General features: G+C 41.2%; 1 protein-coding gene across 2 annotated transcripts in view; it reads left to right on the top strand.

Moving 5' to 3' along the window:
* The window catches only part of FZD6 (frizzled class receptor 6), a 38,189-nt gene that overhangs the window by 4,498 nt on the left and 9,537 nt on the right, over positions 1 to 24,154 (top strand). For both annotated transcript variants that reach the window (XM_069600417.1, XM_069600416.1), the window contains exon 3: positions 20,605 to 20,801. In XM_069600417.1, coding sequence (XP_069456518.1) covers positions 20,605 to 20,801 — 197 coding nt within the window. The remainder of the gene's footprint in view (positions 1 to 20,604; positions 20,802 to 24,154) is intronic.

Below are 24,154 nucleotides of genomic sequence, written 5' to 3'. Positions count from 1 at the left end.
TGATTTGCTTGTAATTTGAGCACTATGAAGCTAGAAGCTGTGATTTGAGCACTATGGTCTGATGTAGTCTTCTCTGTCACCATGGACCATAGTGTCATTTTAAAACTATTTTATGTATTTTTTTTTAACTCTTGACCTTATTAGATAACAACAACAAAAAAATACTCCCTAAGATTAGAATGTCATGTGTTAATTTCAGTCTTTGCTGCTGCTTTATAAACCTCAATACAAATTAAGCTGGGAGATTTTTTTTAACCTCTAATCAGTTTTACCTTTCTCTTTCTCATCCATGCCTTGGATACAAAGTCTCGTCAGAGTTTTTAGATCGAAAATAAAATCTTTTGGCTTCAGTCTGTCCCCTCTGGTGGTGCCAAAGTGATTTTATTGATATACAAATGTGTGCAGTCCTCTCTGGGGTTAAAATTCTTTATTTCCCTAAAGCCAGAAAAATACAGACCTGACCACCATGGCACCCAACGTTCTTTGTATGTGACCCTGCCTTCCTGTCCAGCTTCCCATCTCACCCCTTCCCACATTATACACTCTGCTTCAGCCAAACTGAGCTGTTTGTAGAACTCAGATTCCTGTTATTCCCTCTCACTTCCATACGTTTGCATATATTGTATCCACTGCCTCAATACCTGCCCTTCTTCATCTGCTCAGTCTTTTCAGGTCTCAATTAAAGTAACTCTATGTCTAGTGAAGCCTTCCTTTCACTTTTCTCCCAAGCATATTTAATCAACTCACTGTACACTCTGATAGTACATAATCTATGCAAGTGTCCTTGTACTTAACATGCTGTAGCACACTTACTTACACAGCTCTCTCATGAGCTTGTGAGCTCATTGAGAGGAGGGATGTTTATTCTTTTCTATCTCTAATGCCTAGTACAATGCCTCTGAGCCTGGTAGATGTTCAAGAAAGGCTGACTAAAGGAAAAGGAGATGTTTCCTATTCTAATAAGTCAGCAAAGAGAATTTTCCCTCCAAATCTTTACCTTCCTCTGTATCTTCTGCAGAGTCTAAGTGAAAGGCACTCATATCTTTCGATGGTTTACATATCAGCCACCTTTGATCTGCCTGAGCTAGTTCTAATAAAATACATCAGTTGTGTCATCTGTGTTCATTCACATACTAGCTTGACATGTATTTATTTTTAATTGAAAGGATTAGATTTTTAACTAACCCTTGAACTAATTTAAATTTTATATTTATCTATGTGATATGTAAGAATTAATCTTTTGATTGGACCATTGTATCATCAACCATATGTGTCAGATTTCTTTTCAAATGTTGTCTTTGAGTATTTATAGTCCAGTCAAGTATTAAATTATAACGGAATATAAAGGGGCTTTTATTTTTGAAAAGTGTTTTATAACTTCTCTGAAGAACTGATGGGGTTTTACACCTCCAACCCAATTGCTTTGGATTCCTGCTGGTCCCTGTTGAATTTCCAGTGTTCACTGTGAATCAATGTCAGGATGCTTTCCTGGTGTAATGTTAGGGGCTTCCCTGGTGTCTCAGATGGTAAAGACTCTGCCTGCAATGCAGGAGACCCTGGTTCAATCCCTGGGTCAGAAAGATCCCTTAGAGAAGGGAATGGCAACCCACTACAGTATATCTTGCCTTGAGAATTCTGTGGAAAGAGAAGCCTGGCAAGCTCCAGTTCATGGGGTCGCAAAGAGTCAGACACGACTGATCTACCAACACTATCACTATCACTAATGCTAGGATGAGGGGGTGAAGAATTATCTGTTGACTGTGGCAATCAGTTGTGCCTTCATAGCTATCATGAATTTCATGTAAGTCAGGAGATCTGTTTCCTTCCTCTTTTATGCCTTGGTTTCCATTATGTGTGATGACTGTCCTGTTTTATAGAATTTGTGGTCGTTGCTGATCTGTGATTATATGAGATGGTTTAGGCCAAAGTGGTTTGTCAAAATTTAGTTCAGAGACCAGCAGCTTGTGACCTTGTTAGAAGTGCAAGTTCATGGACCCCATCCCAACCTATTGAACCATGATCTGTGAAAGTAGAGCCCAGGAAACTGATAACAAGCTGTTCAGGTGTTTCTTATGAACATTAAATTTTGAGACCCACTCGTTTAGAACAGGGAATGCAAACTTTTTCTGTAAAGGGCGAAATAGTAATTTTGGCTTTGCAAAACATTCGGTCTCTGCCACAGCTATTCAACTCCTCAGTTGTAGCAAATAACAAATGAGTGTGGATGTGTTTCAATAAAGCTTTATTTACAAAAACAGTGCATCATTTTTGGCCCACAGGTTATAATTTGCTGAACCCTGGTTTAAAGTACTTGAAGGATTACATACATACAGCATGTAATAAATAATCATTATTGTGGGTTCTTATTAATATGTTACTGTATGTGCTATATGTTATTTACTTTCCAGATAAAATTTTTTTAAGTCAAATTTATCACAAACCAAAGGGTCTGACCAAGATATCCTGGTCCTTTAGTTCTGTTTCAGAGATTACCTGAAATAAAGGACTGATTTTTTTTCCCCTTATTTTATTATCTGAGGCTGAAGTGATTTGTATTACAAAGAGTTAATTTACAATTCTGAGAAGCTACTTGGCTTTATAATGAAAAGGATGTTGTACAGTGTAACTCTCCAAGTGTAAAAACAAATGGTTGCTGGTTTTCCATTGTGTTGCTTTTTGTTTCATATCTAGAGCATTGTTTCTCAAATTGTGAGGTTGATGTCCCTTGAGAGACTGATTTCATCCAAAAAGAGCTGAGACTGATCTAGGGAAAATGGAAACCGGAATATTGTATTTTTCTTTTTGAATTGCCTACGTTAAGGCCTAGGCAAAAGCTAAGTCAAGTATTGTGTTTGGAACAGCATGTGGTTGTTCCACTTTTGAAAGGTCTAAAGGGAAGTGAGCCAAAAAAACCCTTTCCTTTCACCTGTTAATATGCACTATTAAAATGTCTCTATTCAGTTAGAACTAAGGGGATGGAGAAAAACTGTATAAACAGACTTTTAAGAAAAAAGTCAGCTTCTATTGGGCATTGGTTTCTAAACATATTCATCTGCTTTTTGATGAGTCTAGTGAACCCCACTTCTATCCCATGCAAAAGGAAATGTTTAATATGACTAACCTCTGTATTTTTTTAGGGAAGACTTTCTGAAAATAAGTTTAACTATTCTGAAAGTCATGTATTGAGTCATTTAAAGTGAAATAGATATGGAAAAGTATTCCAGATCAGTTGTGTGTATAATGGCCACTGTTGCATTTTAAATGAAGATATAAGCTTACCTTCCTTCCTGACATTGTTCTGCATTAAAAGAAAGAGCGCCTTGACCACTTCTGAGTCTGCAGAATCAAGGTTAGACCTGTATGGAAATAGGGGACAATATTTCTCCTAGGAGTCTCTGCTGATAGGCACAAGGTTCCTAGGGCCATTCCTTGACATTCCACAGTCTAGGATATTGTGATTTCAGGAGAGCCTTCCACAACGGGATGTGGTTCTTTTAGACCATGGGAAGACTATTGTGTTGTGATTATCACCTTTCCTTGAGAATGCAGCTTGTAGATATTAAATTTTTATTACTCTAGTTTATATATTTGTTATGTATTCATTCATTGATGTTTGTTCAAGGTGTACCTGAATGTGAATTATAGTCTTTCAAGTTATAAGTTTTCTTCCAGTGAAGTCTCTGCCCCTTTATCTCTCTCCTCCTTCTGGGACCCTTATAACGAAAATGTTAGTACACTTGATGCTGTCCCAGAGGTCTCTTAAAGTATCCTCATTTTTAAAAATTCTTTTTCCTTTTTTCAGTTCAGCTTGGGAGATTTTTACTCTGTATTCCAGTTCACTGATCTGGTCCTCTGTATTATCTGATCTACTGTTTATTTCTTGGAGTATATTTGTTTCTTTCAGTTATTATATTCTTCAGTTCTGTTTAATTCTTCTTTATAATTTTAAGCTCTATTAAATTTCTCACTGTATTTATCCATTCTTCTGAATTCATTTGAGCATCTTGTGGTCATTATCTTGAACTCTTTATCTGACAGATCGCGTATTTCCACTGTGCTCAGTTCTTACAAGGTTTTGTCTTGTTTCTTCATTTGGATCATATTCCTCTGTCTCTTCATTTTCCCAAATCCTTGTGCTTGTTTCTATGTACTAAGTAGGTCAGTTATGTTTCCCAGTCTTGGGGAACTGGTCTTATGTAGGAGACATCCCGTGGGGCCTGGCAGATCACTCCTCTCTGGTCTCCAGGGCCATATGCTCTGAGGGTGTCCACTGTGTGGGTCCTCCTGGTGTGACAGGCCTGACTACTGTGGGCACCCTGGTAGGTGGGTCTGGTCCCTGGCCCTACTGGCTGCCACATCCCTGCCTTGTTTGGTGGCCACCAGTGGTAGTGGACCCCCCACTATGAATAGGCTAGAGGGAAGACTCAAAAACGGCACTTGCCAACACCGTTGTCCTCGTGGTAGAATGAGCTTCCCAAGTGGGTGCCGCCAGTGTCTATTTCCCCTGGAGGAGTCCCTTGCCTTCTGCCTCTCTGGGAGGCTAAGATCAGCAAGGTGGTCTTACCGGTCACGTTACTGCCTCGGCACTGGCACTGGGAGTGTGTGCAGTTTTGTATGTGCCCTTTGAGTGTAGAATATCTCTTTCTTGCATCTCTCCAGCTTTCCTGTGTGCAGCGCTGCTGGCCTTTAAGGCTAGGGATCCTGGGCTCTCATCTTCCCAGTGTGAGACCCCTGGTTAGGGAGCTGATGTAGGGCTAGGACGCTCACTCCTGGGGAAAACCTCTGCAGTTGTGACTATCCTTCCGTTTGTGGGTTGCCTACCTTGGGGAGTCGATCTTGACTGTGCTGGATCACTACCTCCCCTACCTGTCTCATTGTGGTTCTTTCTTTATGTCTTTAGTTGTGGAAAATTTTTTCTGCTAGTCTTCAAGTCGTGTTCATCAGTAGTTGCTGTGTACATAGCTGTAATTTTGGTGTGCCTGTGGGAGGAGGTGAGCTCAAAGCCTTCTGGCTCCACCATCTTGGCCACACTCTCTAAGTTATAAGTTTATTCTTTTTAATATTTATTTTTATTTGTTTGTTTCACTGTGTTGGATCTTAGTTGTGGCATGTGGAATCTAGTTCCCTGACCAGGGAGCAAACTTGGACCCCCCTGGGAACGCCAAGTGTTAGCTACTGGACCACCAGGGAAGTTCCTCTAAGTAGGGGGGACTTAAGTAACAAATTTTACTTAAATTTGTTACTTAATTTTGCTTAAATTTATTACTTAAATCCCCTTAAGTAACAAATTTTAAATTTAAAGATTGACTCTTCAGTGGATAGGTTATTTTGCAGTGCCAAGAACTTAATATATATTTGTTTAATTTCCAAAAGAAAGCTCTTTTGGAGAAATAGTTTAAAATGTATAGTGCTCACTTTGTTGCTTTGTTGCTGCGGTTATTCCGTACTCAGTCGTGTCCACCTCTTTGATGACCCCATGGACTGTAGCCTGCCAGGCTTCTCTGTCCATGGGATTCTCCAGGCAAGGCTGCCATTTCCTACTCCAGGGGATTTTCCTGACCCAGGGATCAAACCCATGTCTCCCGTGGATTCTTTACTGCTGAGCTACCTAAGTACTTTAATAAGTTTTCTGTTGTGGAAATAATGCACATTTCTGCTTATTATTCTTTTCTTATATCCCAGGCCCTGCTTTGCATTTTTAAAAAAGAAGTTAACTTGCCTGAGATTGGTCACATTCATGATAATAAGTGGCAAAGTTTTCACCACTTGATTATATACTAGTCAATTAACATTCTCAAAAATTTACTCTAGACTCTTGTAACCACTTTGAAAGTATTTGCTCTGTGAAGTGTAAACGGTTGAGGACCCCTTTAGCTCTTTAGTGAGTCTGTTTCCTAGCTACGGTGCACCACTTTCGTTTCAACCATTTTTTAAACTTCTTCACATTCTCTGTTTTCATTACTGTCACTGGAACTTGGATTTCTTTTTGGTGACATTAAGATAGGAAATAAAGCTCTTAGCACTTCTTGAGTTACTGTGCATATCACCAGAAGTAGAAAGCACAAATCCTAAGCTCAGAATCAGATGCTTGACAGTCACTTGGCCTTGGTCACTAGTAAAGTGGCTTCTTCCACGTACCAGGGGCTTCAGAAAAGTAACAAATGTTTATATAATCTTGTTTTAGGACAAAGGGAGGCAAGGTATAGATAAGATACTACCACAAGAGCACTCTGCAGAGGCTTAGCTCTACATATTTTGATATTTTTTAAAATAAAAGTATTTTTCCTCTTCAGATTCCTCTCTATTAGCCATCTAACCCAGAGTTTCTCTTCAGGATCTTACAGCAACAGCAAGCCCAGGTCCATGCTATGGTTCTTTCCATTATCATGTGATTACAGCATGGGGAGCTAGCCAGTGTGTTTTAAGGAAAAGGTGTAGTATGGCGGAAGTACGCATTCTGAGGGTATGAGCTATAGCTTTCCCTTGTCTTTTGAGTTCTACTCCGGCCACTTGAAGAAGGAATGCTATTGGCTACACCTGATGTCATAAGTAGATCAGCAGATAAACCCAGTTCATGAGCGGTCTTGGGCTGATTATCTCCAGGTGTTCCATAGATGTGTCCAGTGTCTGCCAGGAACCATTAGTAGAATCAAGGTGGGAGGTCCCTTTTATTATGTAGGGTTAATATCCTCATTGGAATGTATCTATGGCCTCACCAGCTTTCTGTCCTGAATAAGACGGGCTAGTGTGATGTCCTATGAAACAGTAATATGCTTAGAGTCTCCAGTCTCTGGTCAAATGAAATTAAGGCACAAAGCTGAAGAGCTGATGTTACTCTAAGGCAGTGTTCCTCACCCTCTAGCATGCATCAGAATCGTCTGTAGGGCTCGTTAAAACACAGATCACTGACCCCACCTCCCGAATTAGTAGGTCGGATGCGGGATGGAGAATTTGCTTTTCTAACAGATTTCCAGGGGCTGCTGCTGCTGCTGTTTCAGGAAACACTCTGAGAATGCTCTGAGGCAAGTTGGTGAAGACGTGTTGCTCTCCTTGCTAAGGTGAAAGGAAATTCCTTTTGGAGGAAAAAGCATTGGCCAGATTCAAGCTGCATATGTGTTGCCAAGGGTGTACTGATTTGTTGCATTAAAGAGACCACATCTGGAAAACTACCTTATACATTTGATTAAGGTCGCTCAAGACAATATATTAATAACATATCCAGTTAAAATGGACAGATGCCAAGAATTGCTACCCATGAATATGGGCATTACTTACCTCTGAAAGCCCCATCTGCAGTATTGCTTTTGATTTCCTGCTATGGTAGAGGGAGATCTCTAATATTTTTCATTTGACTACTTCAACCATAAAAATGTTTATCCAGGAAGCCAGTATGGTACTTGGGCAGACTATGAGTCTTGGGCAGCTTCTAGGGCTGGGAAAGCCCGTGAACATAACTTCCAAGGACAGGAGAGGGGATGAGAGAACTCCAGTTGCCAGGGTCTAGCTCATGGGTCATGTCCTCCCCATTATCTTCTCCAACAAGATCCCACCAAGCCCCTGTTAAAACCCACTGATCATCTGACCCCCAAAAGACCAGCTCTGAAGCTACCACATTAAATCTAGAATCAATACATTTGTGTCAATATATCGTAGCCCCATCTAAAATTTTGTCCTTTCCTCCATAATCTAGCACCCTCAAACCAATGTAAATGTATAGTGTCTTATAAACAATATATAATCCTTTTTCCAGATTTAGTTTGATTTAACTGTTCCAGAGCACAGTGGGTAGAACTCTACCTACAGATGAAGACATTGAAGAATGGTGGGAATGGGTTTGAGGCTATTTATTTTCTTTTCTTGTTACAAAGTATATCTTTCAGAGGAGTGCCCCAGCAGAAAAGGGATGAGGGTCTGCCTTGAGGGCTGTGGGTTCAGAATCCTGCATGGATACTCTGAACCTTGTCATGTACCCCCACGTCACATCTTGAGGTCCCACTCATCACAGTATCCCTCCTTATCACTATATTGTTAGATCTCTTATATGAAAGGGAAGCAAATTTAACTGATATAATTTGGCAGCCTGCAGGATCAGTCTGTACCTTTGGTTTTCACCTTCAGCCTTGAGATAGTAAAGCGGTACTGAAGCCAGTGGATGGTCTGTGTGACTGAGCCCAGTTAAGGCCTCTGTATAAACCTTTAAGATTCTGGCGGGCAGGTGCGGAGGTCTCATCATCTTGCAGCTGCCCGAGACAGGCCTCGTGTGTATGTTTTCTTGCTTACCAAAGGTGGCACCTACCAGTCTGGAGTGGCCTTTGATCCTTGTGTTGCACCCCACACCTTGAACCGAGAATTCAGGGGTGCCGGTTTGTCACTTTCTTCCTAAGCCAACAGTGCCCTTAGAAGCACTCACTTCAGCCCGTGGGCCTTGAGTACATGATGCTCTTTATGCATTTCTCGGCTTCTCTGGTAGCAGAAGTTCTTTGAATCCGAGTGATTATAAGATAACGCAGTTAATTGCTTTTCTGCTACATACCATGGACTTCCAGATTTCCATCTTTAAACACTGATAGAATGTTCACTTGCTTTTGGCCCCAGTTAGGCCGGAAAACTAGTTCTAGAATGCTTCTCATTTCACTGAGGTCATTTACAACTCATTCTTTATATCATTGCCAAGCTGGCTGGTCTTCTTGGTTGCAAACAATAGAACCCCACTTTGACTAACTGAAGCAGAAAATGGATGGATGTTGGGTGGCTTGTCGGATCATTGGAGAGGCTGGAGAACCATAGAGAAGCAAAGAGGAAGAACACACAGTTAAGATCAGGCCACAGGATCACCCCCTCACCAGTGCCAGTGGGCATTTCCTGAACCATTGTCCCTGGACACTTACTTTGGCCCCATGGATATTACTGATCCCATTGCAAATGCATCAAGTAATCCGACTGTTCTTTTGTACAGGAATCTCAACACCTGGAAGAATGGCCTAGCTTAAAAATCGTGTCTGTATTTTTGTTGTCAGGTTGCATCCATCCTTAGCTTTGTGCAGCCGCCCACCTACTTTGGGATTCCCCAGAATCGTACTGCTGGGCAGATGGGAATGAGCTCAGTACAGAGTTAGTTAACTGACAAGGAGAAATGTTCATCGTAGTACCACCAGTTGCTTTGAAATGTATGTCCACCTCTGCTATTCACACTTTGTCAGCTTCTTCATGAACTTTTTGAGACACAAAGTGTCCTTAGAGGCCATCCTGGAGTTCGTCACATTCATTTTCCTGACGAATGTTCTGAGACTCAAAGACAGAAAGTTTGCTGCCAAAGGTGACACCAATAGTTCATGGCAGAGCTGGGACCATAACTACAGTGCTGGCATTATTTCCACCAAAGAATTAGATGACATCCTGCCATGCTGAATACTAGTTAAATAACATGGTGATATTCTGAGTACAAGATTAAGGATGCAGGAAATGTCACAGTGAGTCATATTAGTAGTCTTTCCATCTCAGTCAAGGCTTGGTTTCTGAGAATGAAACCCAGGACATTTTTATGGAAGAACATAGATGATTTCCATCAAGAATTTTATTTAAAAGATGAGGAAAATATGCTTCTTCTGTTTTTTCAACCATTTGGGATGAGTTCATTAACAGGCTGACTACCCATTATTTAAAGTGCTATTATGTGTTATAAAATTACCTGTTCCAGAATTACCAGCTTCAGGAGGTGCATGTATCATCCAGAATATGATAAACATAGTTTAAGGTTTTATTGTCTTGAGTAATGTGTCCCGTGAACATTGGTTTTGTTTTGTGCTAGGTGACTCAGTTCTCTTTTGATATCCTTCTTCGCCTCCGCTCACATTGGCCTTCCTGCCTGTGTCGTGCTTTGGGGAAGAGCAGTTTTCAGGGAGAGCTGGATGGCAGCTTAGCATCAGGGTTACAGAGGACAGATCTGGAGTTGTATGGACCCAGGCTCCTACCCTGGTTGCCTCTTACTACTTATTGACTCGCTAGAAGGTGCTCTTGGAGTCTCTGTTTCCCCATCTATGAGGTGGAAATAAGAATGTCCCTCTCACAGACTTGCTGTGAAAAGACCTGGTATATGAAAAAGCACAGTGCCTGGTTTATGGTAGGTGCTGAATAAATCAAAGCTCTCATTTACTATCAGTAACATTAGCTCAGGGATAAGGCCCTTAAAGTCTATTTCAGACTGGTTGTGGGGATTGCAAAAACAATTTCAATAAGAATTGGATTCCATGTTCTCACTTGTAGTCTGAAGGTTTGGATTAGGTAGGTGCTTTGCTGATGTGGTCTCTGGAGGTGCTCTGAGGTTACTGGAGGGAAAGGGGAACAGTGAGAGGTGTCTCAGAGGGAGGGCTTCCTGTTCAGCCAGTGCAGCTGTGCTTTTATTTACTGAATGTATTACGCCTCTTTGTACTTCTTACTTAAAGAAACTATTCCTTGGCAGAATGCACACATATATACACACGTTTTAAAAACAAAGTCCCTCCCAAGTCTAAAATTCTAAACGGCTATTAGCTTGTAACGGAGCGTGAACATTAGTAGTCCACACTGGATCGGATCTTAAGACACGCTTGCTTTGTCCTGTACGTTATTTTACATGCTCACATTAAATTTTCTTTTTATTTGGAGACTTCTCATACAAATCCAGATTCTGTTTTCTTATGAAAACTTGAAATACCGGAGAGTTCTGTGTTCCCACTCCCTGATAACAGTCCACTAGAAGTGAGTCGCAGCTGCTACCCAACTACTCCTACCCTTTTGAATTTATCTGCCTGGCCACTAAAGGTGTCTTGAGTTGTCAACATCTGATTTATCCCTGTGGATTGCATAAACAACAACGTTATTGGATTAACCAATGTTGACACCGTAGAAGAATTAGAGCATGTGACTTGCCTTATTTGCCCCATAAGAAAATTGTTTTAATATAGCAAAAGGTACTGGAGAAGGCAATGGCAGCCCACTCCAGTACTCTTGCCTGGAAAATCCTGTTGATGGAGGAGCCTGGTGGGCTGCAGTCCATGGGGTCGCTAAGAGTCAGACACGACTGAGTAACTTCACTTTCACTTTTCACTTTCATGCATTGGAGAAGGAAATGGCAACCCACTCCAGTGTTCTTGCCTAGAGAATCCCAGGGACGGGGAAGCCTGGTGGGCTGCCGTCTATGGGGTCACACAGAATCGGACACGACTGAAGCAACTTAGCAGTAGCAGCAGCAAAAGTTACATGTGTTAGTTTCATTTTGTCCATCCAGGACAATAATAGTTCTAAAGTGCTGACCCTCAATTCATTTATAGCTCTTGGGTTAGAAGACTTAAACGCAGTGTGTTTTAATTCTTTCCATCATAAGATTCAATTTCCAGAGACTCAGAATTTGTAGGAACTAGGCTCTCTTGGGACAGCAAACAAAGAGGTAACTACCACGAGTTGCTCATGCCTCCCCTGTTCCACCCCAGTCCCAGAAGAGGATACTCACACAAGCTGGGCATTCTCCCCCTCGGGACAGAGAAAATGGATAAAGTACTCTACTGTTTGCTCTCCGGCAAGCTCCTGTTAGGTGGTTTAGGCTTCAGGATCATTCAAATAAGTATCAAATTCAGCATCATTCAAATAAGAGAGATGCAGTGTATCTCCCTTATTTCCCTCATAGCTCAGTTGGTAAAGAATCTGTTTGCAACGCAGAAGACCCCAGTTCAATTCCTGGGTTGGGAAGATCTGCTGGAAAGGGAATAGCCTACCCACTCCAGTATCCTTGGGCTTCCCTTTTGGCTCAGCTGGTAAAGAATCGGCCTGCAATGCGGGAGACCTGGGTACAATCCCTGGGTTGGGAAGATCCCCTGGAGAAGAGAAAGGCTACCCACTCCAGTATTCTGGCTTGGAAAATTCCATGAACTATACTGTCCAAGGGGTCACAAAGGGTTGTACACGACTGAGCAACTTTCAGTGTATAATCATGGCAGCCCTCTCTTTGCTCAGTCACTTGCCCCATCAGGGCAAGGTGAACTCTGCACTGGTCCAAAATCCTCCACAGCTCTTGTCCTCTAATAGTTTGGCATGCCTTTAAACCAGACTTGTTAATTGCAATGTACTCCTTGGAAGGAAAGTTATGACCAACCTAGATAGCATATTAAAAAGCAGAGACATTACTTTGCCAACAAAGGTCTGTCTAGTCAAGGCTGTGGTTTTTCCAGTGGTCATGTATGGATGTGAGAGTTGGACTATAAAGAAAGCTGAGCACCGAAGAATTGATGCTCTTGAACTGTGGTATTAGAGAAGACTCTTGAGAGTCCCTTGGACTGCAAGGAGATCCAACCAGTCCATCCTAAAGGAGATCAGTCCTGAGTGTTCATTGGAAGGAATGATGCTAAAGCTGAAACTCCAATACTTTGGCTACCTCATGCGAAGAAGCTGACTCATTGGAAAAGACCCTGATGATGGGAGGGATTGGGCGCAGGAGGAGAAGGGGATGACAGAGGATGAGATGGCTGGATGGCATCACCGACTCGATGGACATGAGTTTGGGTAAACTCTGGGAGTCGGTGATGGACAGGGAGGTCTGGCATGCTGCGATTCATGGGGTTGCAAAGAGTTGGACATGACTGAGCAACTGAACTGAACTGAATCACATCTCATATTTACTTACTAATTTTTTTGTCTACTTGGTCTTTCATTTACTAAGAACTATGCATTGAAATTTCCCATTGTGATCATGGAATTATCCACTTCTCCATGTAGATTTGTTGCTTTGCATTTTGTATATTTTGTGCCATTTTATTAGGTTAATGCAGTGCTCAGCAGTGTATTTTAAAGTTTATCTGTTGCAGTTTGTCTGGAATCTGAATGTTTTGTGGCCAGAGATGTTTAATTGGTCACAGTGCTGAAAGTAGAAGTCTTCATTCTCCTTTTGATTTTTCAGAGATATCGCAGTGTTCATAGTTCACTGATGAGACCCTTTCCCTATTTTTTGTGTAGCTATAGATTTTCTATTTTATCTTTAAACATTTTCTCACATTTCAGTGGCATTTGGAAAGAAAGAATATATTATATAAGATCAGTGCATTCCCCCTTGATTCAGGTTTTTCATCTTACTCTACATGTTCTCTTTGGATAATTTCATTCAGTCGTTTTAGTTACCATTTTTATAATGATGACTTGCAAATCTGTAACCTTAACCTAATCTCTTACCTGCAGAGCTCTTTTTATTTAACTTCCTGTTAGTAGATACAGACACTCACTTGTCCCATGGGCAATTCTTACTGTCCATCAATAGGAGAATGGATAAGCAAATTTTGATATAGCCATACAATAGTGTTTGTCTTAATCTCTCAGTCGTGTCCAATTCTTTGCAATCCTTTGAATTGTAGCCTGCCAGGCTCCTCTGTCCATGGAACTTTCCAGACAAGAATACTGGAATGACCTGCCATTCCCTTTTCCAGGAGAACTTTCAGACGCAGGGATCAAACTCAGTTCTCCTGCATTGCAGGCAGATTCTTTATCATCCATCAGGAAGCCCAGTACAGTAGAGAACCACTAGGCAGTTGTAAAGAATGAAGTGTTGATGTACACAACAACGTGATGAATCTCGAAATGATGCTAAGGGAAAGAAACCAGACAAAAAAGAATATATACTGTATGATTCCCTTCATGTAAAATTCTAGAAAAATACCACTCTATAGTGATAGAAAACAGATCAGTGATTGCCAGGGAAGGTTATGGCTGGGAGAGGGGGTGTTGATGAGAGAGGGGATAGGAGGGAGGGATTACCAACAGGCAAGAGGAAACTTCTGGATGGATAAATTGGTACCTTGATTATGGCAATGATTTCAAAACCTATCAAAGAATGCACTTTATGCATGTTCAGTTTATCATACATCAATTATACCTGAATAAAGTTGGGAAAAAACCCTCAGAATTAAGGACTTTTAACAGGAAAACAGCAGTCCTTGCCCACTGTTCTCTATCTCCACCCAGTCCTCCTCCCTCGTGGCAGGTACTTTGAGCTCTTTGGGGTATTCCCCCGCTATGTAGGCCATATTCTACCTAATATGCTTAGTTTGTTGTTTATTGATGTATCAGTTTACAACTTCAGGCAGTATCTGTTCAGTCTTTCAGTCTTTCCTCCATTATGGTAGTTGATAATTTATTTATCTTATTCTTCCACTTTTATTTCTCTCAACCTGATGCAATATGATACCCTGCTGAATCGAGTAGTATACTTTGATTACATTTACTTCTGTAATACCTATGCCCCCACCCCACCCCCCCGCCTCCTCCTATTAATCCCCCCGCCCCCTCCCCCCAGGTAATGCAGTATTTGCATCTCTCCCCATTTGCTTTGTTTCCTGTGTACCTATGGCTAATTTTTTTCAGATGTTCCAGCAGACTTGTTAGACATATAGCAGTAATTATCCCAGGTGCTGAGAGTATCATATAATCTGTCAGCTCCAGTCCCCCACTTCCAGCCCCTTGGAGGTCTTCCTCCTCCAGCTGTCTGTCTGTCCTTTTATCAGTACGCTCTGGCTGCTCGGTTTAGAGTCTCAGGGGTGGTACTGTGGCTTCCTCTTGCCATTCTTAGTGTTGGGTCTACTAATTCCTGAGTCCCGTGTCATTTTCCTTCCTGATTTATCCATATACTCCTTCAGTTGGTTTTAGGAATACTATATCCTCTAGTTGCTTCCTTCAAAGGCATATTTGAAAGGTAAACATTTGCTTCCTCACAGGGCCCAAAAGATCATTATTTTACTGTCAGCTAAATGTTTGGTTGGGTGTAGAATTCTAAATTGAAAGTAATGCTCCTTCCAAATTTTATGAATTACTTCTGCATTGTCTTCTAACATCTGATATTATCAAATATTCAGAATTTAATTCCTTTGCATGTGGGCTATTTTTTTCCAGCTGGAAATATTTATGATCTTTTCTTCATCTTGATGGTTTGAAATTTTTTGACATGCCTTGTCATTGTTCATTCATTGCTCTGAATAGTTATCATTTGTTCAATAAATATTTATAGATAAATCACTCTACACTCACACAAATGGTTCTAGGCACTGTGGATACAGCAGTAAAAAAAAAAAAAAAAAAATCCCTTCCCTTTTGGAATTTACCTTCTGACAGTGAAGGCAGAAATAAACTAGAGAATCTATCAGTCAGTTCAGTTGCTCAGTCATGTCCAACTCTTTCCAGTGCCATGGACTGCAGTATGCCAGGCCTCCCTGTCCATCACCAACTTTCGGAGCTTGTGTAGACTCAGGTCCATCAAGTCAGTGATGCCGTCCAACCATCTCACCCTCTGTCGTCCCCTTCTCCTCCTGCCTTCAATCTTTCTCAGCATCGGGATCTTTTCCAATGAGTCAGTTCTTCGCGTCAGGTGGCCAAAGTATTGGAGTTTCAGTTTCAGCATTAGTCCTTCCAATGAATATTTAGGACTGATTTCCTTTAGGATTGACTGGTTTCATCTCCCTGGAGTCCAAGGGACTCTCAAGAGTCTTCTCCAGCACGACAGTTCAAAAGCATCAATTCTTTGGCACTCAGCCTTCTTTATAGTCCAACCCTCACATCCATACATGACTACTGGAAAAGCCATAGCTTTGACTAGACAGACCTTTGTCAGCAAAATAATGTCTCTGCTTTTTAATATGCTGTCTAAGTTGGTCATAGCTTTTCTTCCAGGGAGCAAGCGTCTTTTAATTTCATGGCTGCAGTCACCATTTGCAGTGATTTGGGAGTCCAAAAATAAACTAGAGAATATATAAAACTGGTAATATAATGAGATGTCTGATAAGGACTATAAAGAAATATAAAACATAGTAATGAACCAGAGAAAGACAGTGTAATTTTTATGTAGGGCTGGCAGGGTCTGCCTCTCTGAGGTAACAGTTGAGCCAAGACACAAGCTGTGACTACCTGGAGGAAAAATGTTCCAGATGAAGGGAAAAGCAAATGCAGGATCCTGACATATACATGGAATGCCGAGAGGCAGAAAGCCAGTCTGGTGGCAGTGGAGTAAGAGAAAGAGTTAGAAAGTGAAACTGGAGACATAGCCAAGAGAACTTAAGGCCTTATAGGACTTAACAAGGACTTTGAATTTTTTTTCCTTTGGGGTCTTTCGGACAAGGATAAATTTGCATTTTAAAGAATCAGAGAAATTGTAAGATTAGCAAGGGTGGTAAGTAGTGAGACCTGTTGTTGTTTGGTTGCTCAACTCTTTTGCGACCCCATGGATTAGCATGGGAGGCTCCTCTGTCCCTCAGATTTACCAGGCAAGAATACTGGAGTGGGCAGCCATTCCCTTCCTTCTCCGGGGATCTTCGTGATGCAGTGATCGAACCTTCCTCTCCGAGACCCCTTCTTTAGAAGCCGGTTCTTTACCGCTGAGCCACCAGGGAAGCCCAGTGAGACCTGTCAGGACTATTTCAGTAGTCTAGGTGAAATATACACTGGCTTAGATGTACTAACTTAATAACGGTGAGTCCATATAGTCAAAGCTATGGTTTTTCCAGTAGTAATGTGAGAGTTGGACCATAAAGAAGGCTGAGCGCCGAAGAATTGATGCCTTCGAACTGTGATGCTAGAGAAGACTCTTGAGAGTCCCTTGGACTGCAGGGAGATGAAACCAGTCAATCCTAAAAGAAATGAGTCCTAAATATTCTTTGGAAGGACTAATGCTGAAACTGAAACGCCAATTCTTTGGCCACCTGATGCCAAGTGCCGACTCATTGGAAGAGACCCTGATGCTGGGAAAGATTGAAGGCAGAAGGAGAAGGGGACAGAAGAGGATGAGATGGTTAGATGGCATCACTGATTCAATGGACATGAGTTTGAGCAAGCTCTGGGAGATGGTGAAGGACAGGGAGGCCTGGCGTGCTGCAGTCCATGGGGGTTGCAAATAGTCAGACACAACTGAGTGATTGAACAACAACAGCAACAAATGGTCACATTTGAGATGTATTTTGAAGGGAGAGCCAATGGATTTGCTGATGGATTGGCTATGGAGTGAGGAAAGGAGAGGACTAGAGGATGAATCTTTGGATTCTTGGCCTGAGTAACTTGGCGAATGGTGGCACTAGCTCACTGAGATGGGAGACTAAGGCAGTGTTTGGCGGATAGGGCGCAGTGGGTTTGAGTTGTGTTTTCGACGTGTTAGGTTTGAGATGCGTGTTGACAGCCAAGTGGAGTTGTCCAGAAGGCAAATGGTCATTCAAGTCTAGGATTCACAGGCGAGATAGAGGCCAGAAATTGTGAATCCTTCATGGAGAGATGGTGTTTAGTACCGTGATTCTGGATTTGTTTCTCCTGAGGAGTTGGGTATACAGAGAGTAGACAGAGGTCTGAGGAGTGAGCCCTGGAGTGCTTCAGTATTTCCAGTTGGGAAATGGAAGAAATCAGAAGAGGAATGGAAGAAATCAGAAGAAAGAGATCCACAGAAATTCAGGAAAATCCGTGTTGTAGAAGTCAGTTGAAAAAAGTATCTCAGGAGGAGGGCAGGATCTACTGTGTCAAATGTTAAGAGTTGAGTAGAATGAGGACTCAGAATTGACCATTGGACTTGACAATCTGAAGCTTATTGGTATCTCTGACAAGCAGTTTCACTGAAGTATGCAGACAAAACCAGACTGGAGAGTGGGCTCGAAAGGAAATGGAAAAGCAGAACTGAAGAAAGTGGGTAAAGATAACTATTTTCAGGTTTTTTGTTTGTTTTTTTTTTATAAAGAGGAAGAAAAAAAAGAAATGATACCTGAGTTGGAGTGGGAATGTGGAGTCAAGGAAAGATTTTTTTTAATGGTTAGCGATAATAGAGTAAGTTTGTATGATGGAATCACTGTAACAGAGGGGGGAAATTATTGCAAGAATAGGAGACCATTACCAGAGGGAAGTCCTTGATTAGGAAAGTGGGAAGGGGTCCAGTGTACAAATGCAAGACTTGGTTATGAGTTCAGGCCGTTCAACCATTGAAATAGTAGAAGAGAGAGAATATGGATAAAGTCGGTTAGGTTTGGTACCTTTTGTGAGCTTCTAAGGAAATTATCTTCTGGTTATTTCTGACTTTTCAGTGAACTAGGAATCAAGTCATCACCCGAGAAGAGAACACAGAAGAGTTGACTGACATTTTAGCCCAGACATGTTTTAGAAGCGGGATTGCAATGTGCTGCCAACCTTTCCAGTGTGGAAATTGGCATCCTCCTGTTCTGAAAAATATTCTTAATTTCTCTATTTGATTGTCACCCCAATCCCATCTTCCTCATTTATTTCCATAAGTCCTTTAGTCAGGAGTTGGACACTTAGACTGGTACTCCTATGGGCTGTCTCTTCTTTCAGCTCTATCTTCTAGTGCTTCTATAGAGTTTTTAATTTCAGCTATCTTATTTTTAAATTTTCCTTACCATCTTATTCTTTTTAATGGAAGCAGTAGCTTCTCATTTAACTTACTAAGCTTCTTGTTTGTTTTGTGGTTTGTTTTCATCTCTTCCCTGGATAATCTGTTTCCTCCACGTTTCATTTTATCTGCTTGCTTATTTTAGTTTCTATCCTTCGTGGTGTTTTCTGCAGATGCCTGATGATGCCTGGCTGTCCAGTATGTTTGTGTGGGGCACTGAGAAGCTCTGTGTGCGTGAATGGGCCTTGTTACTGGTGGGCTTCATAGTAAGGTGAGCTCGAGGTCAACTAGCTTTTCCAGTGTCAGTGTGTAGAGGTCTTTTCTCCAAAGCTGTTGGGTTTTTTCCAAAGTTGGGGGATGCTAGGTATCTGCCGGTTTGCCGGCCTTTGGGAAACAGAGCAGGAGAAGGTGAGGGCTTCCTGTTTCCACAGGCAGCCTGTTCCTCAGTCCCTCCCTTCACTGTGGATCGTGCTTTTGCCCTGCTCTGTGCCTGATACCCAAGTGCCGAACGTCTAGTTCCATTTCTTCTGGAAACAGCCTTGGTAGGATGCAGTGGTCATCTGGCTGCCTGGTAGGGGTTGGAGGGGTGACATAGTGAGGAACTAACGTGTAAACGGTCCTCCAGTTGTAGCCTTTTATGCCACTCTGTGCTTCAAAGAACTGAGACTCTCAGATTCTTTAGGGCAAATGAATCAGCTCATCCTCGTGTGAATCCCTCCATTCCAGCTTTGTCCCATTAAGCCACTTACCACTCCTCTAGTAGCCTTCTGTTGCTCAAGGTTTGGGGCTTTCCTTTTTGTTGTTTTGTTTCCTGTTTGTTCTTTGGAGGACTCTGATATGCTAAAGTAGTCTCTCTTGTTCGCTTACTAGTGGGTCTGTCCTGTTAGTAAGGAAGCAGGGAGGGGGGAAAGGAGATAACCATGTGTGCTCAGCCTACCGTGTTCTTCCAGAACCTAGCCACACTCCCTAAAGGGTGAGAGTCACAACAATTACATTTCTGGAGTACTTCATACCAGACTCTGTTCTAAGCGTCTTCCATTCATTAACTTTGTATTCATAACAATCGTGTGTGTGTGTGTGTGTGTGGGTGTGTGTGTTAGTCACTCAGTCGTGCCCGCCTCTTTGCCATCGCACAGACTGTAGCCCACCAGGTACCTTTGTCTGTGGAATTCTTCAGGCAAGAATACTGGAGTGGGTTGCCATTCTCTTCTCCAGGGGATCTTCCCGACCCAGGAACTGAACCCGGGTCTTCTGCATTGCAGGCAGAGGCTTTACCATCTAAGCCACTAGGTTGAATATTTATTGAGTATGTAACTATATGCTCAACGCTGTTCTAAGCGCTTTACATTTATTAACCTTGTATTCATAACAATCTTGTGAGATAAGTACTATTACTATTGCCATTTAACAGATGAAGAAACTAAGGCACAGTGACTTTAAGTAACCTGCCAGAGTTATAAAACTAGTAAATGTGGAGCTAGCATTCAAACACAGCTGTCAGACTGTAGACATCTCCTGCTTACAATTCTCCTAGGATCCCACTCCTTCTTTTATAATCCAAGCAATTTAGCATGTCATCTGTGCTCTCTGTGATCAGGTCAAGGAACCTCTTCAGTCTCATCTCTGTCTACTCCATCCTTGACTTCAAGTCTTTGACCTTGTAATCTAGTCATAGTGAACTTCTTTCCCTGAATCCACCATATTCTTATGATCCTCATGCCATTTTTCATGCTGTTCCTTCCACCCCAAACATTCCTTTATTCTCCAGTATGCTCAGTGTAGTGATAGGATATCTTCAGATATACTTGCATGCATGCCCAGTCATGTCTGACTCTTTGCAACCCCATGGACTATCACCCACCAGGCTCCTCTGTGCATGCAATTTTCCATTCAAGACTACTGGAGTGGGTTGCCATTTCCTCCTCCAGGGAGCATATGCTTATAAATTGAATATTTGCATAATTTATTTCATCTACCAATCAACTCATACTTTTGATTTAACCCTAATGTCTGCTTGAAAATGCATAATTGTATAAATTAATATTCCATTGTGTATGAAGGGTTCTTATGTCTAATTAAACACTTATCTCCTCAGATTTGATTGTATTGAGAGTGAGATTTAAAATTCTTTTGGAGTCTAAGTGAAAAACTATATGCTAAAAATTTTATTTGTTGTATTAAAATGTTTTCTAACCTTCTCTTATTGTTTTTTTAAATAGATTTTTCTTCCTCTTGCAAATCTGGAATGTTCACCAAATGTTGAAACTTTCCTTTGCAAAGCTTTTGTACCAACCTGCACTGAGCAAATTCATGTGGTTCCACCCTGTCGGAAATTCTGTGAGAAAGTGTATTCTGATTGCAAGAAATTAATGGACACTTTTGGGATCCGATGGCCTGAGGAACTTGAATGTGATAGGTAAATTATGTTTTCAGCTGAAAGTTACTGATGATATTTTCATATTGGTATTAATTTTCAAGAATGTTAGTGACAAGCTTTCATTATTTGTCAATGACTGTTTATTGCACACTTAGTATATGTTAGGCACTTGTATATCAGCACGGTACACTGTGGTGAGCAAAATCAGACTTGGTTCTTATTCTTAGAGAACTTACAGTGGGGTGGGAGGAATAGAGAGTAATCAAATAAGCATAAAATTAAATGCACAATTTAGTTTAGTTCAGTTCAGTTCAGTTGCTCAGTCGTGTCCGACTCTGTGACCCCATGAATCGCAGCACGCCAGGCCTCCCTGTCCATCACCAACTCCCGGAGTTCACTCAGACTCACGTCCATCGAGTCCGTGATGCCATCCAGCCATCTCATCCTCGGTCGGCCCCTTCTCCTCCTGCCCCCAATCCCTCCCAGCATCAGAGTCTTTTCCAATGAGTCAACTCTTCACATGAGGTGGCCAAAGTACTGGAGTTTCAGCTTCAGCATCATTCCCTCCAAAGAAATCCCAGGGCTGATCTCCTTCAGAATGGACTGGTTGGATCTCCTTGCAGTCCAAGGGACTCTCAAGAGTCTTCTCCAACACCACAGTTCAAAAGCATCAATTCCTCAGTGCTCAGCTTTCTTCACAGTCCAACTCTCACATCCATACATGAATACTGGAAAAACCATAGCCTTGAATAGACAGACCTTTGTTGGCAAAGTAATGTCTCTGCTTTTGAATATGCTATCTAGGTTGGTCATAACTTTTCTTCCAAGGAGTAAGCATCTTTTAATTTCATGGCTGCAATCACCATCTACAGTGATTTTGGAGCCCCCCCAAATAAAGTCTGACACTGTTTCCACTGTTTCCTCATCTATTTCCCATGAAGTGATGGGACCAGATGCCATGATCTTTGTTTTCTGAATGTTGAGCTTTAAGCCAACTTTTACACTCTCCACTTTGACTTTCATCAAGAGGCTTTTTAGTTCCTCTTCACTTTCTGCCATAAGGGTGGTGTCATCTGCATATCTGAGGTTATTGATATTTCTCCCGGCAAACTTGATTCCAGCTTGTGTTTCTTCCAGTCCAGCATTTCTCATGATGTATTCTGCATATAAGTTAAATAAGCAGGGTGACAATATACAGCCTTGACGTACTCCTTTTCCTATTTGGAGCCAGTCTGTTGGAGTTACACCTCTGCTAATACAATGAGTGAGGCTGCAAAGTTCTTTGAGAATGAATGAAGATGCCTTTGCTCTAAACTGGGGGGAAACGGGCATTATTATCAACTCATGGACCTTTCTGCATATGTCTTGATTAGTTACTTTATCTGCTAATCTTTAGACATTGGAAGCTTGTAATTCGAAATATTCTACTGACATAATGAGACCTCATATAATCTGGGAACAATGGTGATGGTTCTCTTTTTGTTTCTTTATCCGTAGACTAAAGAAATTCTAGAGCCTTTGTGGAACTCATACACTTCTGCTAGATGCATAATCACTTTCTAGAACAACTGATAATACATAGTAAAGTGAAGGTGTTCTTACTGTACATCTTAGGAAATCCCCTTATATGGAAACTTTTCCCCAAATAAGGAATCATATGCAAGAATACTTATTGTAGCATTACCCATAATTTTTTTAAATGAGAAAAAGTCTGGGGGCTTCCCTGGTGGTCCACTAGTTAAGAATTTGCCTTGCAGTGCAAGGAGCACTGGTCTGGGAAGATACTCCATGCCACACAGCAGCTAAGTCCATGCACCGCAATTACTGGCCCCACACCCTAGAGCCCATGAGCTGCAACTACCGAAGCCCATGTGCCCAGAGCCTGTGCTCTTCAGCAAGAGAAGCCCCCACACCAACAAAGAGTAGCCCTCACGCACTGAGACTAGAGAAAGCCCTCGCGAGCAACAAAGAACCATCACAGCCAAAAAAAATAAAAGATTTTTTTAAATGAGAAAAAGTCTGAAAGTCCATTGTAAGAATAAATAAGTTGTGATGTACTTACACACTAGAATACTGCCATACAGTTATGAATGTGGTTGACGTACATCTGTCAATATAGATAAATCTAAAAGTTATAATATAATAAAAATATAATATAATATATATAATATGTAATGTATATTATTATATATAATATAATAATATAATAAAAATATAATATTAAAAGTATGATATATACAGCACCATGTCAAAAAAGTTCAAAATCTGTAAAACAATACTGTATAACATTATAGTTGGAAAAAACATAGTAAGGGAGGGGAAATAAAAACTGAACTTGTAGTAATGAATACTTTGGAAGAGAGAGCAAAGAGAATAGGACCAGAAAGGGGTCCCAACTGTATCTGTAATAAAGTAAAACCTTTTAAAAAAACTAGTAGATACATCCATGTTTTTATATGGGCATACATTTTATTATTTTCTATTCTTTCTAAGGCATATTTAAAATGCATTCTCCTTTAAAACCTCCACTAATTTCTTTTTTTTTTAATTTTTAAATTTTTTGGCCATGTAGTATGTGGGATCTTAGTTCCCCGACCAGGGATCAAACCCATGTCCCCTGTGTTGGAAGCATGAATCGTAACCACTGGACCCACCAGGGAGGTCCTCCACTAATTCCTAAACCATGTAGCTCCTCCAAAATAATTCTGGTGTGTAGAAACTCAGTGATAAAGTTCTGCACAAAGCAGAAATATCGCTTGCATCATTCTGGACTGCTCTGAACAACGGAGGCAAATAACCATACCTCAACAAAATGGTGATGTGAGTTCAGCTGGTCCTCAGCCTTCCTCTTGGTGATCTTCTTGCCCTTCTTTATAAACTTAGAGCTCACTTGAGCTTTGTCTTCTCCATCCAGGAAATGATCTCATTTCATTCATTTTAATTGTCATCACCTTACTGTGTGGCTGATCTACTTTGCTTATGGATGTTAAAAAAGAAAAATTTATTTCCCCAAGACTTACATTTCAAAATATTTCAAACAGATAAGCCAGCATCTTTTTGTCTAGAGACTACCAATCAAGATAAATCCTTTCTTAAACACTTAGCCTTGAAATCAGAATTTATTTAACAGTTATTAATTGATTGTTTTCCAAGTAAGGGAGTTTTCATGTTCATGTGCCTGATACTTAATATTTGTGGTAGTGTATTGGGGCCCAATTAACAACTACAATTTTTTAGTCAATTTCAAAACTTCCTTCCCAACTGTAAACCTGTATCTGCTTAAGGTTGTATGTCTCCCCATCAGTTATGAATGCATTAGAAGGGACATCCCTGGCAGCCCAGTGTTTAAGAGTCCATGCTGCCAATAAAGCAGGTGTGGGTTCAATCCCTGG

This window comes from Ovis canadensis, chromosome 9 (genome assembly GCF_042477335.2).
Source record: "Ovis canadensis isolate MfBH-ARS-UI-01 breed Bighorn chromosome 9, ARS-UI_OviCan_v2, whole genome shotgun sequence".
In the NCBI taxonomy this organism is placed as follows: Eukaryota; Metazoa; Chordata; class Mammalia; order Artiodactyla; family Bovidae; genus Ovis; species Ovis canadensis.
The sequence above is the reverse complement of the archived record's forward strand: the minus strand, read 5'-3'. Positions and strand labels throughout refer to the sequence as shown.